At 42.1% G+C, this 14,124-nt stretch overlaps 1 protein-coding gene across 9 annotated transcripts in view; it reads left to right on the forward strand.

Annotated features, from left to right (window-relative positions):
* Dclk1 (doublecortin like kinase 1) overlaps nucleotides 1-14,124 on the forward strand; it is a 288,199-nt gene that overhangs the window by 212,416 nt on the left and 61,659 nt on the right. For 4 of the 9 annotated variants that reach the window (XM_050120243.1, XM_050120238.1, XM_050120245.1 and 1 more), the window contains one exon: nucleotides 13,261-13,345. In XM_050120243.1, coding sequence (XP_049976200.1) covers nucleotides 13,261-13,345 — 85 coding nt within the window. Of the gene's footprint in view, nucleotides 1-2,614; nucleotides 7,284-13,260; nucleotides 13,394-14,124 lie in introns of those variants that run through there. The other 5 variants (XM_050120236.1, XM_050120244.1, XM_050120239.1 and 2 more) reach the window with 2 other exon arrangements.

The raw sequence follows: 14,124 nt of genomic DNA on the forward strand, positions 1-14,124 counted from the left end.
GTCCCTCTCTTTCAAGTTTTCTACACAAGTTGGATCTTGAGGCTGCCAAAAATCCATTAGCCATTTTTAAGTGGGGGGCCAAAAAGAAATCAGCTAGTCTACAGTCATTTGAACCTCTTGTCCCAAATATCTTTTTCTGCTGGTTCTCCTGGTGTTGAGTCAAGCTTGTACAGTCTGTTAAAGCCTGTGGTTTATATCTGCTTTTCTAGTCAACTGTGGGATCGTTAGAGAAATCTGTCTTCCATCCTGAGTGATTTCAGGAACCACTGATGCTTGTGCAGAATTGGCTACATGCATTCACTGTCTTAAGAGATTGTCCTTAGGCGAGGGAAGAGCCAGTGTGGCCATTCTGTGCTCACAAATGCCAGCTCGCAAGGTTCCACCCTGTAGACACAGCTGGAGATCTAGCATAGAGAATGTCTCAGGAGCGTCCTCTCTCTCCAAGTGTATGTGTGCTTCAGAGAACACATCTAGCAGAGGAACCAAAATAGCTTTAGATCCATTGAACTCAGCCTCAGACTTTACTGATCTATCTCAGGTTTAGTTGTTGAGACTAAATTCAGAACGATTGGGAATACTTGCCAGCTTCTCTCTCTAGGTGTTTGACCCCTCCATCTTGGGAGTAAAAAGTTTCGCTCAGCTGTCCTTTACTAGGAAAATGAGGTCAGAATTTGCATCTTTTTCTTCTTAGCTTCAGTGGGATTTTTTTTTTCGTTCAACTGAGGCAGAAAAAATTCATCCAGCTTTGTAGGCATCGACTTACATAATTAACACTGTATTGTGGCGCATAAATAATTAGCAGGTGTGGCTCTCTGACAGATTTTTTTTCGTTTTGCCATCTAAACCACCGGGTTGGCGCTATCACGGAGGAAGCCAAGATTCTCTCGTTTGCATTTAGGAGGACAGAGAGTTTATCACCATCTGAAAACATTTATTAAACACATGTTGTAAGCAGGATACCAAACGCATTCAAAGATGGTTTAGTTTCTAGGCTTTTGAGTTTAGCTACATGTATTCCAAGACAGCTATGATTCCAAGCCTTTGAATTTATGGACGCCCTCCATCTGTGTACCATGGAGACATTTCCAGCTGCTTTGGTGAGAGGCACTTTCATCTATTTGTGTCAACAACTGCATCGAATAACCCCTCCCTGTCAAAATGGGACCAGAATATCCCTTCAAACTGTTCCTGTTTCAAATTTGGTTATTACTCTTTTCAAATGGTTGGCTATTCTTCTGTGCAGGAAATGCTGAAATAAGTGAAAGATGGCCTGAACTAAAAGAAGACACTGCAAAGAATAAATTAATTCCTTTTATTGCAAATTAGAAAACAGTAGTCACTTCTATTTTTTCTTTCTGTGTTGCCTAGTAACACACCCAAAAAATAAGTTGGCAAAGCCATCCAGACCCACACACATACACACACATGCACACATACACACACACTTACACACATATACACACATACACACACATACACATACTTTAAATACAGGATCAGAGCTAATTTTTTAAAAGAATATGATATGTTTTTAAAAGTTAAAAAAAATCTGTATTTTACTTGCATTAACTATGATTTAGGCTGTTTTCCTTCCCTTAAGATCATGTTTCTAAATGACTTCTTTTTGACATTTTAGAATAGTCATACGAGAGATACGTCAGCATGTCACAGCTCTTTCTTTATAAACACACTGGAGACAGTGGACCCAGCACCCTTCCTATATACACAAAGCACAATTAGTTAAGTCGCCACTTAGAAATGTCTGCCTGGCCTCAGAAGTCAACTTCTGAGGCTCTTTTCCCATCCATGAATGTTTTTTTGGACCCTTTTCTTAAGACATCAAGAAAAAAAAAGTGTTATGTTGTGTAGGTTGAATGAAGCTCCCCGTTACACCCCTGCATCGCTGACTCTTGTGGATTAACTGATCCAGCAGAGGATGTAGGAGTGGGTGGCCCCAAACTGGAGAAAAGCCAACTGTAGACGCTCTGGGTAGAACCATGCTGGTTGCTTGGCTACGAACACTGAGAGAGAGTAGCAGACAGAGGCAAGAAGAGGCTGGGAAGAGATGGAGAAGGGGTTGGGAGCTAGAAGAGTAGTTGGGATGGGATGGGGATGTGGATAATGGAGATTTCTTCCAGTCACCCAAACATAAAAGTGTGAAAGGACAAAGTATGTTGGTTTTACACTGTGTATGTGCAACTACACACTGGAGTGTTACATCCCAGAATATCCTGAGTGCCAGCTGCTCATCTCATAAGTTATTTGGTGAGGTAAACATATTCTTCTACCCAGAAGAAAAAGTCCATAGAAGAATTGCCTAGGCACAGAATAGCATAGTTGATCTTGGCTGGCAGCAAGGGCCATATAACTCCACCTGGACATGATGGAAGGCAGGAAGGAGCCCCTGATAGCGCAGGGAGCGTTTGTCGTGCCAATGAAATGAAATCATCACTCTGCCTGTGTTATCCTCTCTCTTATCCAAAGCTGATGAGTTGAGTAGTTCTAATGATGTTAGAAGCCAAGGACCCACCCCTTTCCAAAGTTGCTCCTCGGGGAGCGACAGCGAACCCGAGAAAGATGAGTAAACAAATCTGTCCTGCCCTTCATCTTACAGGACCTGTACCGCCCCCTCTCATCGGATGATTTGGACTCAGTAGGAGACTCAGTGTAAAAGACACAATGGAGCGATATGTATGGTTTGTGATGGGATCAAGATTTCCCATTTTCTAAGCAAGCGTCTAACAGCAAAATACACAAAAGAGTTTTGCATAAATAAGACCTACAGAAACAAGCATGCAGACATTTTCTACCCATGGTCTTCTTATTTGGAAGAATGTTTTTTTTTAAAAAGTATCTCCTCCATTTGATGTAACTGAGGAGAGTTTGAATACAATATTTGCTCCATCACTTTTTACGAGAAAGGTCTGGTTCCAGGCAAATTTCATATATGAATCTAATATTGAGTACAAGAACCACCCTAACAGTCCAACATTACAGAGTCCCTGTTTCTATAAATGAGCTTTTTTTTTAAAATCACGTAGACATATAGATACGATTTTTCTGCACTTAATATAAAACAAATTTAAGTAACAGTAGCAGGCATGTTTTTTCTAAAAGGTACACCTTTTTTAAAAAATCATATGGTTGTTTAGTTATTTTATTGTAAAATACTGCAAAACCTCTTCATGATTTTTCTGAATGAATGTGTCTGAAGAGGAGTAGGAGCTCCTGCAGGAGACGTCTCTCAACTGACGTTAGGCAGAAAGAATCTTTTCTGCTTTTCCTGTCACGCGGATTTTATTTTCCAACATTATCTTTTATAAAAAATAGTTTCAGCTACACGGAAAAAATGAAGAACTTGGCCTTATTATTAATTATACAATGCTTCCCTACAACACCAGCAGTATATTTATATTTTTTTCAGCTGTGTGAAGTTTTTGACCTAAAAACAAAAATTGACTTGCTCTTTTTTTTTTCAAAAAAAAAAAAAGAACAACAAAAACAAAAAACAAAACTCAGTTTGAGAATTGAAGTTCTTCTAAATGGGGCTTATGTACATTGGACCTGCAGAGATCCAAAACTCCATTTTGATCATTCCTGGATCTTGTTTGGGAAATCTTTATATGCAAAACTCCTTTTGTGTCAACCAAGTACGTCTATGATTATAACCCACTGTTAAATGTTAACCTACTAATTCCTCTCTAGCTCTCTAGTTTCAAGAGTCAAAGTCAGCTTTGCTTCCACGTAAAGCAATCATTTTTTAAATCTGGATGTTAGAAATCAGTGCGTATGGTGTATTGTATTTAGACCATACCCCGTGACCATTTCTTTTTACTAGCTCAAACACTAACAATTTAGGACTTAACGAAGCATGGATTTTATATTCTCCAGGCTTGACTTATCTCAGTAGGGTGACATATTTAAAATGTATGGTGCCACTTGGAGCCTTTTACTTGAAATTTCTTTCAATTTTTTTCTTGAAAACAATTTGAAAATGCCTGATTCAAGATGGAGAGGAATTCCCTTGCCATGCAGTTTCAAATGTTATTGATTTATTTCCCTCAGTAGACTGTTCAACTAGCAAATTTCCCCATCTGGTTCATAGTTACCTCTGTTACCATCTCACTTGACAAGTGAATAAAATATTCCGACTGCAGAAGAAAACTAAAGCGTCCAGGCAACCTACCAGCATTTGAAAATTTAGCCGAGTCAGAATTAGTGTCTCATTATCCTGTCTGTTAGAGGAGGACACTTCTCGGGCGTGCTATTTGAGAACTGCAGACTGATCCCTCCATCTTGAAAGGACAGAAAACAATCATACCTGCTCCAGACTTCAGATTTTAAAACTGTTTCCAATAGACACGAGCAGAGACTCCTGCTGAGATCAAAGGGCTGCCTTGTCTTAGCTGAGACACTAAACATCTGGGAGGATGCCCGCGCTGTCTGCTACAGTGTTATGTCTTTGTAAAATGCATTGCTTAATAGAGTTGAACCCGTAAAAGATTAGTATGTATTTGACTAGCCTGTCAAAAATGCAAAGAAAGCAGTGGGTCAGATGGTCCAGAACGAAACTACAAAGTCTCGTAATTTCAGCTCCCCTGAGCTGCCAGGCTTAGGGACAACTACTGCCTAGAGAGGCCCAATACATGCTATTTGTTCTGTGTAAGTAAGGAAGGATTGCCAATCGCTGTAAAGCCCATGGCTTGGTTTAGACACAGCATACAGAGAGTGGACCTGGACTAATTGCCAGGAGGTATTATGGCCAACTTTCCGTTCAGGCAGTTCCAGAGAGATGCTATTCCGCAGCACTTCATCTTTGAACATATGACTTTTATTAACGGATTGTTCAAGGGCCATATATCTCATTTACTTTTTGAAACTAAAGTCCCTCCGAGATTGAGACAGCATACTCTGAGATCTTTTTCTCTGCAGGAGATCATTCTAGTCTACTAAAGCAGAATTTTTAAATAGCCAAGCAGCGAACCAGTTCATTGGTGGAACCCAATGGGTAATTTACAGTCACTTAAGATGTGGCTATTTTTTTAAATTCTTTTTACATCATTAGTCGCTGACTTTAAGAATGCCCTTCTGAGCAGGGGAGGGCGCCATCCAACAAAAGACTCACAGCTTTCTCCTGCTGCTGAACCTCTAAATGCAGACGATGCTGTATTGACCTTTCTGGGCTTTTGCATTTGTGTTTACAGTTTTTTATTTAGACAAAGTTAGAGAGAAAGATGTTGCAAAGAGTTCCCTGCTTTCAGCATTTTAGAAGCTAAAAACCTAGTGGTACACAGAGCGTGGTGCTCAGTGTGAACTTGAAAGCCATGTGGAATAGTCATTGTCTTGAGTCCTCATTTTAGCAGCAGGTCTGTACTGTCACGGGTTTCTAAACTGGACGTTTGAGGCCCACCCATCTTTACACACGCCTACATGCACACAGGAGGTCACCTTAACACTTCAGAACCCGATTCCATGTTCTGCAGACATCTGAGTAGCTCTGGCCGGTACCCTGCCTGTGAGCCCTATGCTAAACAGCCAGGGGGCTTTGCTCTCATGTGCTTTGCTTTTGTTTCCATTTAAAATGCTGAAGTCTAAAAGCCTCATTTTAAAAAAAAATGTGAATGGAAATATATAAAAGTAATCCTAGAAGATAAACTCATATATTTTAACTGTTGAACTCTGCTGAGCTGTTTCTATGGTGGCCATATATCTATACAGGTGTGTAGGTGTTTGTGTGCATTTGCAGGACTCGGTGTATATGTGGGTGTGCCTACGTAAACATCTCTGTATGTATATAGAACGTGAAGAATAAAGGTGATATCTGTGGTGTGGCCTTATAAGTTACTGGCTCTTGTAGAATTCTATGTAAAGCTTTATGTCGTAAATTTGGGGACATGCATATTAGTTGGCACAAATTTAAGCGCGAAATCAGTTTGCTAAGTTAGCAGGATGAAACAGCTCCGGATAGTCACCTGTACTGATTTATCCCAGATTAATTGAAATCCAGACAAACAAAAAATTGAAATCCAAGCAAATCCAATGTTACATTGATTGTTAAATGTGCACGCTTACTGGTTAAATGCAAATTCTCGATGTCCAGTGAGTAAACTGATTGAACGCAATGATATTTTCCTGCTCCGTGTATATGGCTGGCAACAGTGACTATCAATCCGCGCTCACAAAACAAAATGATTTCTAGACTCGTGGGTAGTTGAGCGTTAGGCTGAAACAAAAATAGGAAATCGTCGAAGTAGATTTGACCTTTGGTTACAGAGCCAGATAACATGTAAGGCCATCCTGTGTGTTCTTTCCATGCTTATAAACTGTTAAACTATTTTGCGGATACTTGCCGTGTGTGTATGTGTGTCTACATGAGTGTACACACACTTGAGGATGTTTATTGACTGACGCTTGCTTTCTGTGTACATTTATTTGCTCATCCGTGCCCATTCGCATTAGCCTTGCCAGCGCCTCGAATTGTGCATGTTAGTGTCAGCAGTGTTGGGTTGAGCGAACCCACAGAGGAATACTATGGAAATCAGAAATACGTTCGATTCATTATAAGAATTGCCTGGTGTAGCGTATGAGCTGTGAGCTGAAAAATACTTGTAATGTTGTACCTGTAACGCATGTAGGGAAAACTGGAAAATCTGAGGCCCTCACTATGATGTTAAGGGCGCATGACATATGGTGTCTTTAAAAATGTATTTTATTGTAATAAAAGGTGATGGATAAATTCTGAGGTAGTGTAAGTGAAGCATGAGACACTAGGTGTTTGTATTATATATGGCCACGCAATGGTTTTGAAGCCAGGATAGTAGATATTCGAAGGTTATTAGGCAGAGAATATGGAAGTTAATTTTACTGTGATGTGTTTTTGAGGCATTTTAACTCATTGCCAGGCAAGGAACTTAGTTCCCATTTTATTTCTGAGGACTCTTTGAAACACTATGAATGTCATAAAGTTGGATTTTTTTTCATAAAGGTTGCATACCATCGCAGTTGGGGTTGCTTGGATGTATAGTCTCTTTAGAAAGCATTTTGTATTAAAATGTCTTAAGAGCGGGATATTGGAAAGCACACCCACTCCAGGCAACCTGCAGAGCTTGTGGAGATGGGGACTAATGGAAAGCTCCAGCGGACTGCCCAGTCTGGAACGTTCCCGGGCCCTCGTAAAATGCTGTACCTTGTGTTTCTCAATGCAACCGTGTTACCCTTTTCTGAACTTAACTCTGTGACATTTAGCGGCTTAGCTAAACCATGTAATAAACAGGAAAAACTGCCGATGTTGTTCAGTGAGTTTTTTTTTTTGTTGATGGCTAGAACTGAAATAACTGTGTGGGGCAAGGGTTGCCTTCGTTGCCCTGGACACAGCTTCCTTGTACCGAGTAATAACAGCAGGTGATGCCGGACAGGTTACAGAATATCACACATGAAGTATGAAATCCTGTCAGGCAAACAGAGTGAGATTATCTGACAGGAAATGCTCTTTCCATGGGCTGCATTGCAATTAGCAGTGCACATTCCTCTCAGGATTGCCTTCAAGGTGAATTTATCAGACAAAACAGCAACTTGCTTGGAGGGGAAATGAAAAATTCATATTAGCTTTCTCCTGGGATTAATGACCTTTTCCTAAGGTCGTAGAATTTTCAGTGGGAAGATGTATATGAGTATGTTTGTATACAGGGTACTTGTTCGTTTTTTTTTCAATGTTGGATAAATATATTCAATAAATTACAATTAAATAGTGATTTCAAAAGCATTTGATACCTCAACTTTATGTTAGGAAAAATAATGTATTTAATTCATAGTACAGTATAAAGAATAGAAAATTGTGCTCATCAAGTTAGGAGAAATATTTTTCATTAAAATTAGAAAAGATCAGGCCTGAAGAGGATGGCTCAGTGGTTAAGAACATTAGCTGCTCTTCCAGCGGTCCTGAGTTCAATTCCCAGCAACAGAATGGTGGCTCACAACCATCTACTAGTGGGATCTGATGCCCTCTGATGGCATAAAGTCAACAGAGCACTCATACATGTAATAAGTATGTAAATCTTTTAAAAATTATAAAAGATAATCACTACAGCTTTAAATCTAACGTTTTTACGAGATTTCTGTTGGGTTTAATATTAATTGGCTGTAATTTTTTTTCTTTCTTGTTTCCATGATAACTTTATTCAGTATCTACAATGGTTCAGCTAGAGGAAAATTTCCCAATTTATTATAATTCTAAAATGCATTCATACTTCGTGTAACAGATTAAAATTTAAATGAAGTAGGTGCCTGAGAGAGTTGTGAGCTCTCCTCGTTAAAGACTGAAAACTTGAGGAGAAAACTCCTAGGGGGATGACTCTCACCCATGGGGTACAGCAGCTGACATCGCTAGCCCCTGCCAAGCTGTGGGTGTCTGGAAAGTGAAATGACGGGATTAAATTGCGCAGTGTGATGGGCTCTGGACAAACGGCTTGCATGGCAGGTGTGAAGACCTTTGCCTGAGTGTTCCGGTTCTGAAGCAGAGGCAAAGGAGACCGACTACCGGATGCATCAAGGGATGGTACTGTAAACGAATCCTCTCACTTTTGAAGCCTTAGCTCCCAGGGTCCCTCTAGCAAAGATGGAGTCCAAGATCATCATCCCCACGTGTTCTGTGTTCCTCCGGTCAACAACCCAGTTTCCTGAGTGATGATTTTCTGGTCTTGTAAACAATTTGACCGAATCTTTCTGAGTTTTTAAATAGGCACATATGTATTCTTGGTTATTAGTTTGATTGTGTATTTCTTAGAGCTTCATTAGGATGAACCCACCATCAATAACGTAGACAGAGCCTGCCTTGTTTCAAAGAGTAGACCTCTGTTAGTCGCTGCAGGTACCATGAGCCTTCTGCTATCCAAGCTTTTGGGAAGTAAATAAAAGCATGGTTTTCCTATGGCACACAAGTTCTTATCAGCCTTCAGGGTCCCACACAAACATTGTTTTTTTCACATTGCTATATTGGGTTGTCTCCAAACTCTCTGTAGACCTAACGTCAAGATTTCTCAGACAGTGGTTAGTCTGTGAAGCATTTGTTTCTTAGGTTTCCTTTATGAAGCTAACTCAGAACTCAAACACGGGTGAGCATTTGGTGTCTTGGTTCCTTTTAGCCCCTTTCCACATCAACAAAACAGAACTACATGCCAAGGTAGAATCTGGAGAAAGTACTATCATCCAGTCGAAGCTGGGTTATATGATAGATTTGTCTACACCGCTTGAGTCAATTGTATCGACTGGATATTTTCCAAGTCTTGATGCAGTGTGGACCCTGGCTGAGTGACAACATTCACACAGATGGCCTAAGTAACTCATAACATTTAAAAATGAACTGTTTCTTTGACGGCATCGTTGTCAGATCCGTCTTGGTAAAATGTGGTTAGAGCTGCTAGCTCAGCTTTCTCACTTACTTCAAAAAGTATTCAACGTCCGTCCCCATCTGTTATGTGATTCCAGGCTAAATCATTGTGCTCAGGGTGTGTTCTTACTTTGCAAGGCAGCGCTTTTATGGAGGTGTTCTGTAAAAGCCTCTAGGTGTCAGCAACCTGCCCAAATGGTTCCCATTAACTCCGCTGGGAGGCGATGACATCTCAAATGTCACGGCACCTCTCGGAGCAGCTAATTGTGTTCAATTCTGAAATAGCCACGAGTTTCGTACTATAGGCCCAGATGCCTCTGAATTAGCAAACTAACCAAAATCAACATAAAAATCTCACCAGCGTGGACCTTCTACAGTGATTTGTCCACTTCCCGTCAAAGTAGGTAGAGCCACTTTATTTAGAAGCAGCCGGTCCCTTCTGTGTCTGTCGGTCAGTATGAAGGACTGGCTGATCTCATTAGGTCACTTCTAAAGAGCTCGTTCTATGTGCTTGTGACTGCTTCCAAGACAGACATGCAAATGAAATCATAATGTTCCAGGAGAGATGAAGTGTCTTAGTATACCTAGGCAGGTTCATAACAGCTCCCACAGAGAGCCTTGCTGATTCCAGGAGTGGGGGGAGGGAGAGGAAAAGAGGGGGTAGTGGGTGGGATGGCAAAACCAGTATCCAGAAATTAACAGTCTAGGAGAAAATATAAAATAAATGAATATCGTCAAGAATGGCATTTAACATAAAGTCTCAGCGCTTAGTCATAAGCCAACCTCTCAAATAGGGAAACGGGTACACCTGTGAGGTTGGTAAAACGCTGCAACGTGGCTCTGAGGAGAAGCCAGGGTGATCTTGAAGTGTGTTAATTTTCTATTCACGAGGAAGAAGGTTCGGTATTGGTGAGAACACATTTAGACGGTTGCTTTCAGTGTTGAGTCCCGGGTTCAAAGAGGATTGACAGCTCTGTGGGCCTCCAGGAGCGGGGGAGAATCCCAGATTTTTATCACGTGATGAACAGGAAAATACGGGCATGTGCAAACGGAGCCAGGAGACCCAGAGGGAGTCCTGTTTGTTTCCAAAGCCTGAAGTTATGTCTTGTGGAAATGGATTCCACTCATACTGGTTAACCCGAGAAACGGGCAATAAGAATGATAGACATAAATTGTCCAGACTGCTGGTTGCACCCGTCTGTAGTGGGGAGTCTGATCTCTGGGTGGAAATATGGCAGGAAAGGTTGCATTCAAGGTCCAGTCCGGTTCCTGAAGTTCTTTGGGTCCATGAGGGCTCATCGCCTTTGAAGAGTGTGTACTGTCCAGCTTCTTGCTTCTCTGGAGGCAGAAGAGATAATGCCCTTAGAAGGTCAATAGATTTGTTGTACTTGAGTGTAATAAAGAAAACTAGAACTTTCCATTACCAGGGCACCCTCTTTATACCTAATTAAGCTTTTATTTTAAAACCACCAGTTACCTGCTAGTCTCCACCAGCAGGGAATTTGAAATGGCATGGCTTACATTTTCGAAACACAAATTCAGAGTTGAAAAAGCCAACACAATGATAGACATCAGCGCACTTGCATTGACCCTACTCTTAAAAAATGCAAAACAAGCTGAGCTCAGAAAGCTTGGGGGACTTTGGTTCGTGCAATAGAACAAACACGGCTGACGCTGTGCAGGCCTTCATGGAAGCAGGCCCTTGCTGCTCTGCTGACAATGCAGCTCATCAGTCAGTAAGGCGGTTTGCTGAATAATATGCAGCAAGTTTATGGATGAGTATATCGAAGAGATGTCACCATGGTGACGGGTCAAGGATCTGTATAGAGCACCTGATGGCTTTTTAAACTGGGCATATCAACTGGGACGTCTTTGCAAGCAAACAAACTATTGTCTATTAACTTGGGTTCTTAATGAAAAAGTGTCATCGGGCTGTTAAGTACGGAATACAACATGATGAGGTGTCATCGGCCACCTTCAAACCATGACATACCTACATTCTGAAACGTCATTTGTGACGCTGAGAGAAGATGACCAAGGGTTAGAAAGCCCGGAAGAGATGTTCTCCAGCCTATCCCTTTTATTTCGAGCTTCTCTGCCCGGATCATCACTGCGCTTAGAATGATGCAGGAGACCATCATGCTGTTCTGGAGCACGCTCATCTTCCCCTGCAGTGTGGTCCTGTTCATGTGTATTTTCTCTAGTCAGCAGCAGAATGAATCTGCCTTGTCTTCACCTCCCATGCAGCTGTTATAAGTGTAAAGTTTTCACAAACAGGTGTTCTTGAGAGGCAGTAGAGTATGGCTTCGAAGCTGACACGTTTTCTGTGCCTTCAACATGGTGGGTTGTGATTCTGTACTGTTATACTTAAAAAAAAAACAAGCAAAAATTCTATTTCAAAATCGGGATCTTTGAATCTATGATAGTCCTAGTCAAAAGGAGACTAGTTGAGAGAAGATGGCAAAACAGCTCGAGCTGGCTACCAGGCTTATTGGGGGAAGATTTTTGTGATACGGGGAAGCACAGGGTACATTATTCATGCATATGACACTTGGGGGCATGCAACAGTAATATCAAAACTTCTAAAATGCCCACAAGGAAGCAGAAGTTTCATTATTAGTATAATTCTCATTCTAATCTTGTCAACTGTCAACAGCAATGAACTCACCAATGGGCTATATCCATCTTTGTCCCTTTGTCACTCAGGAAATGTCCTATGGTGCTTGCCTCAGATGGCCCTGGAGTGGTTAGATGTTATATCCCCAACCACATAAGTCTGTTTTATGAAGAAGCAGGTATTTGGGATTTCTGTGCAGGAGGCGATTGGGTATGAGCCACAAACAACTCCTCCGCCCTCTTTGTGCTCAGCTGTAGCTGGAGGGAACGGGGTGGAGGTTGAATGGGAGACGGGTGAGCCGAGGAAATTTAGGTCAAGTTTGCTTCTCATCACCACTTCGTGATCAATGCAACTACAGCCGCTCTCCCTTCTCTCTGCTCCACAGACAGCCAGCACCATGAGCCAATGCCGCCCCCTCACCGCCTCCTGCTCCCATCAGGCCAACCAAGTGGATAAACCCAGGGGAACAGAAGGAAGATCTTTTAGGACGAGCTGTGTTCACTATTTAGAAATAGCATAACTGTGTGCAGACTGTTTTCTCGAGAAGTAGGGGGCAGAGACAGAAGCGTCCCTTCCCAGATACTCTTCCCAGCCAGCCGTAACATTGATGGTTTTCCCTCTAATGCAGCCAGCACCCTGTTTGCTCTCATGGGTCTTCAGTCAGAATCCATCTAAGCTACAGGAGACTCTCCTGCCTAGGCTTTTCATCCTTGCCTTTCTCCCAGACAAACGTAGCATATGCCAGGCTGGCCTCCTATTTACTGTGTCTTTATCTCAAAGGGAGAGGCACAAACCTACTCTTCTACTTCCCTCTAAAGTTTTGATAAAGCTGAGTCATTCCCTTTTTTTTTCAAATAGTCCATTACTAACTTACGAGTTTTTTTTTTTTTTGTTATTGTAAAAGTAGATAGAAATAAGGCCAGAATGGCACCACGTTTGAGCCGCTCAGCATAGACCAGAAGATGGAAGTGAGATGTCTGAAATCTGGCAAACTGGAGCTCAAGGATGCTAACTTTGAGAAACGAAGTCCTGGGCATCCAGGTTTCCGTGATTCCTAGTCAACACAAACACTGGCTAATAGGGAGGGTGGGATTCATGGCCCTCATTGACCATTCTTAAGACCTCCTTTTCCAAGTTTGAAGACCAGTTCCTCCCTGGGAGGGGCAACACTAGCTCCTGAGATCCCGGGCTGGGTGTGGTGTGTGGAGGCTCTAGTGCTCTGACCCAGGTTTTTTATTCTGTTTCTGCTCCCTTACAGATCTCTCAGCATGGCGGCTCCTCTACTTCACTTTCGTCCACAAAAGTTTGCAGCTCGATGGATGAGAATGACGGCCCTGGGGAAGGTGATGCGCTCGAGAGAAAGCACAGCTTGCAGGGGGGATGGAGGAAGGGTTAGCTAAATTTACTCTGAAAACTATAATGTCTAGAACACAATGAGTAACCAAAGTCCAGAAGCTTGTGTGTGGGGGGGGGGAATGACCTCATGTGTGTTGTGTATGTGTGTGTCTCTGTGTGTGTGTCTGTGTGTGTGTGTCTGTATGTGTGTCTGTGTGTGTGTGTTGGAGGGTGTCATTGGGGACAGGAGTGGGTGACTCCTACAGTCATGAGCACCCACTGTCTGAGAATGGGAAGGAGGAATTGGCCTGAGTCCTTGCACATCCTCTGTGGGTGTGCAATGCCTAGGAAGACCAGCTCTTGCCTGCCCTTGTGCTCCCAATCTCTAATCCCTTTTTGTAAGCAAAAAGACAACTGTGTCTTGTGTTTGAGCACCTATAAGCAGGCTCCATTTTAAGGGGGTTCAATCCATCAAACCAGAACTTTACAGGAAGAAGCCATTGCTGGCCACCACTGCTTGTCACTTAAACTAATTTGCATTAGAATTTGCCTGTAACGTAAGAAAATGACCTGCATTGCAGAGTTAACTGGCTGGATGGTGTGGAACGAGCCTCTTCAGTTTCTTATAGATTATTAAATGTCACCGTTCCCACCCTCCTGGGGTTGTAACCAGGCTCAAGTCAATGAGGGGAAATAACCTGGAAAAGTAAGAGTCAAGATGGAGCCACTCCTGCCACTCCTGTGCTTCCCATGATGCGACTTGGTGTTTTCCCAAATATGCACCCTT

This window comes from Alexandromys fortis, unplaced genomic scaffold (assembly GCF_014885135.2).
Source record: "Alexandromys fortis isolate MF-2015 unplaced genomic scaffold, M_Fortis_MF-2015_v1.1 scaffold_172, whole genome shotgun sequence".
Lineage (NCBI taxonomy): Eukaryota > Metazoa > Chordata > Mammalia > Rodentia > Cricetidae > Alexandromys > Alexandromys fortis.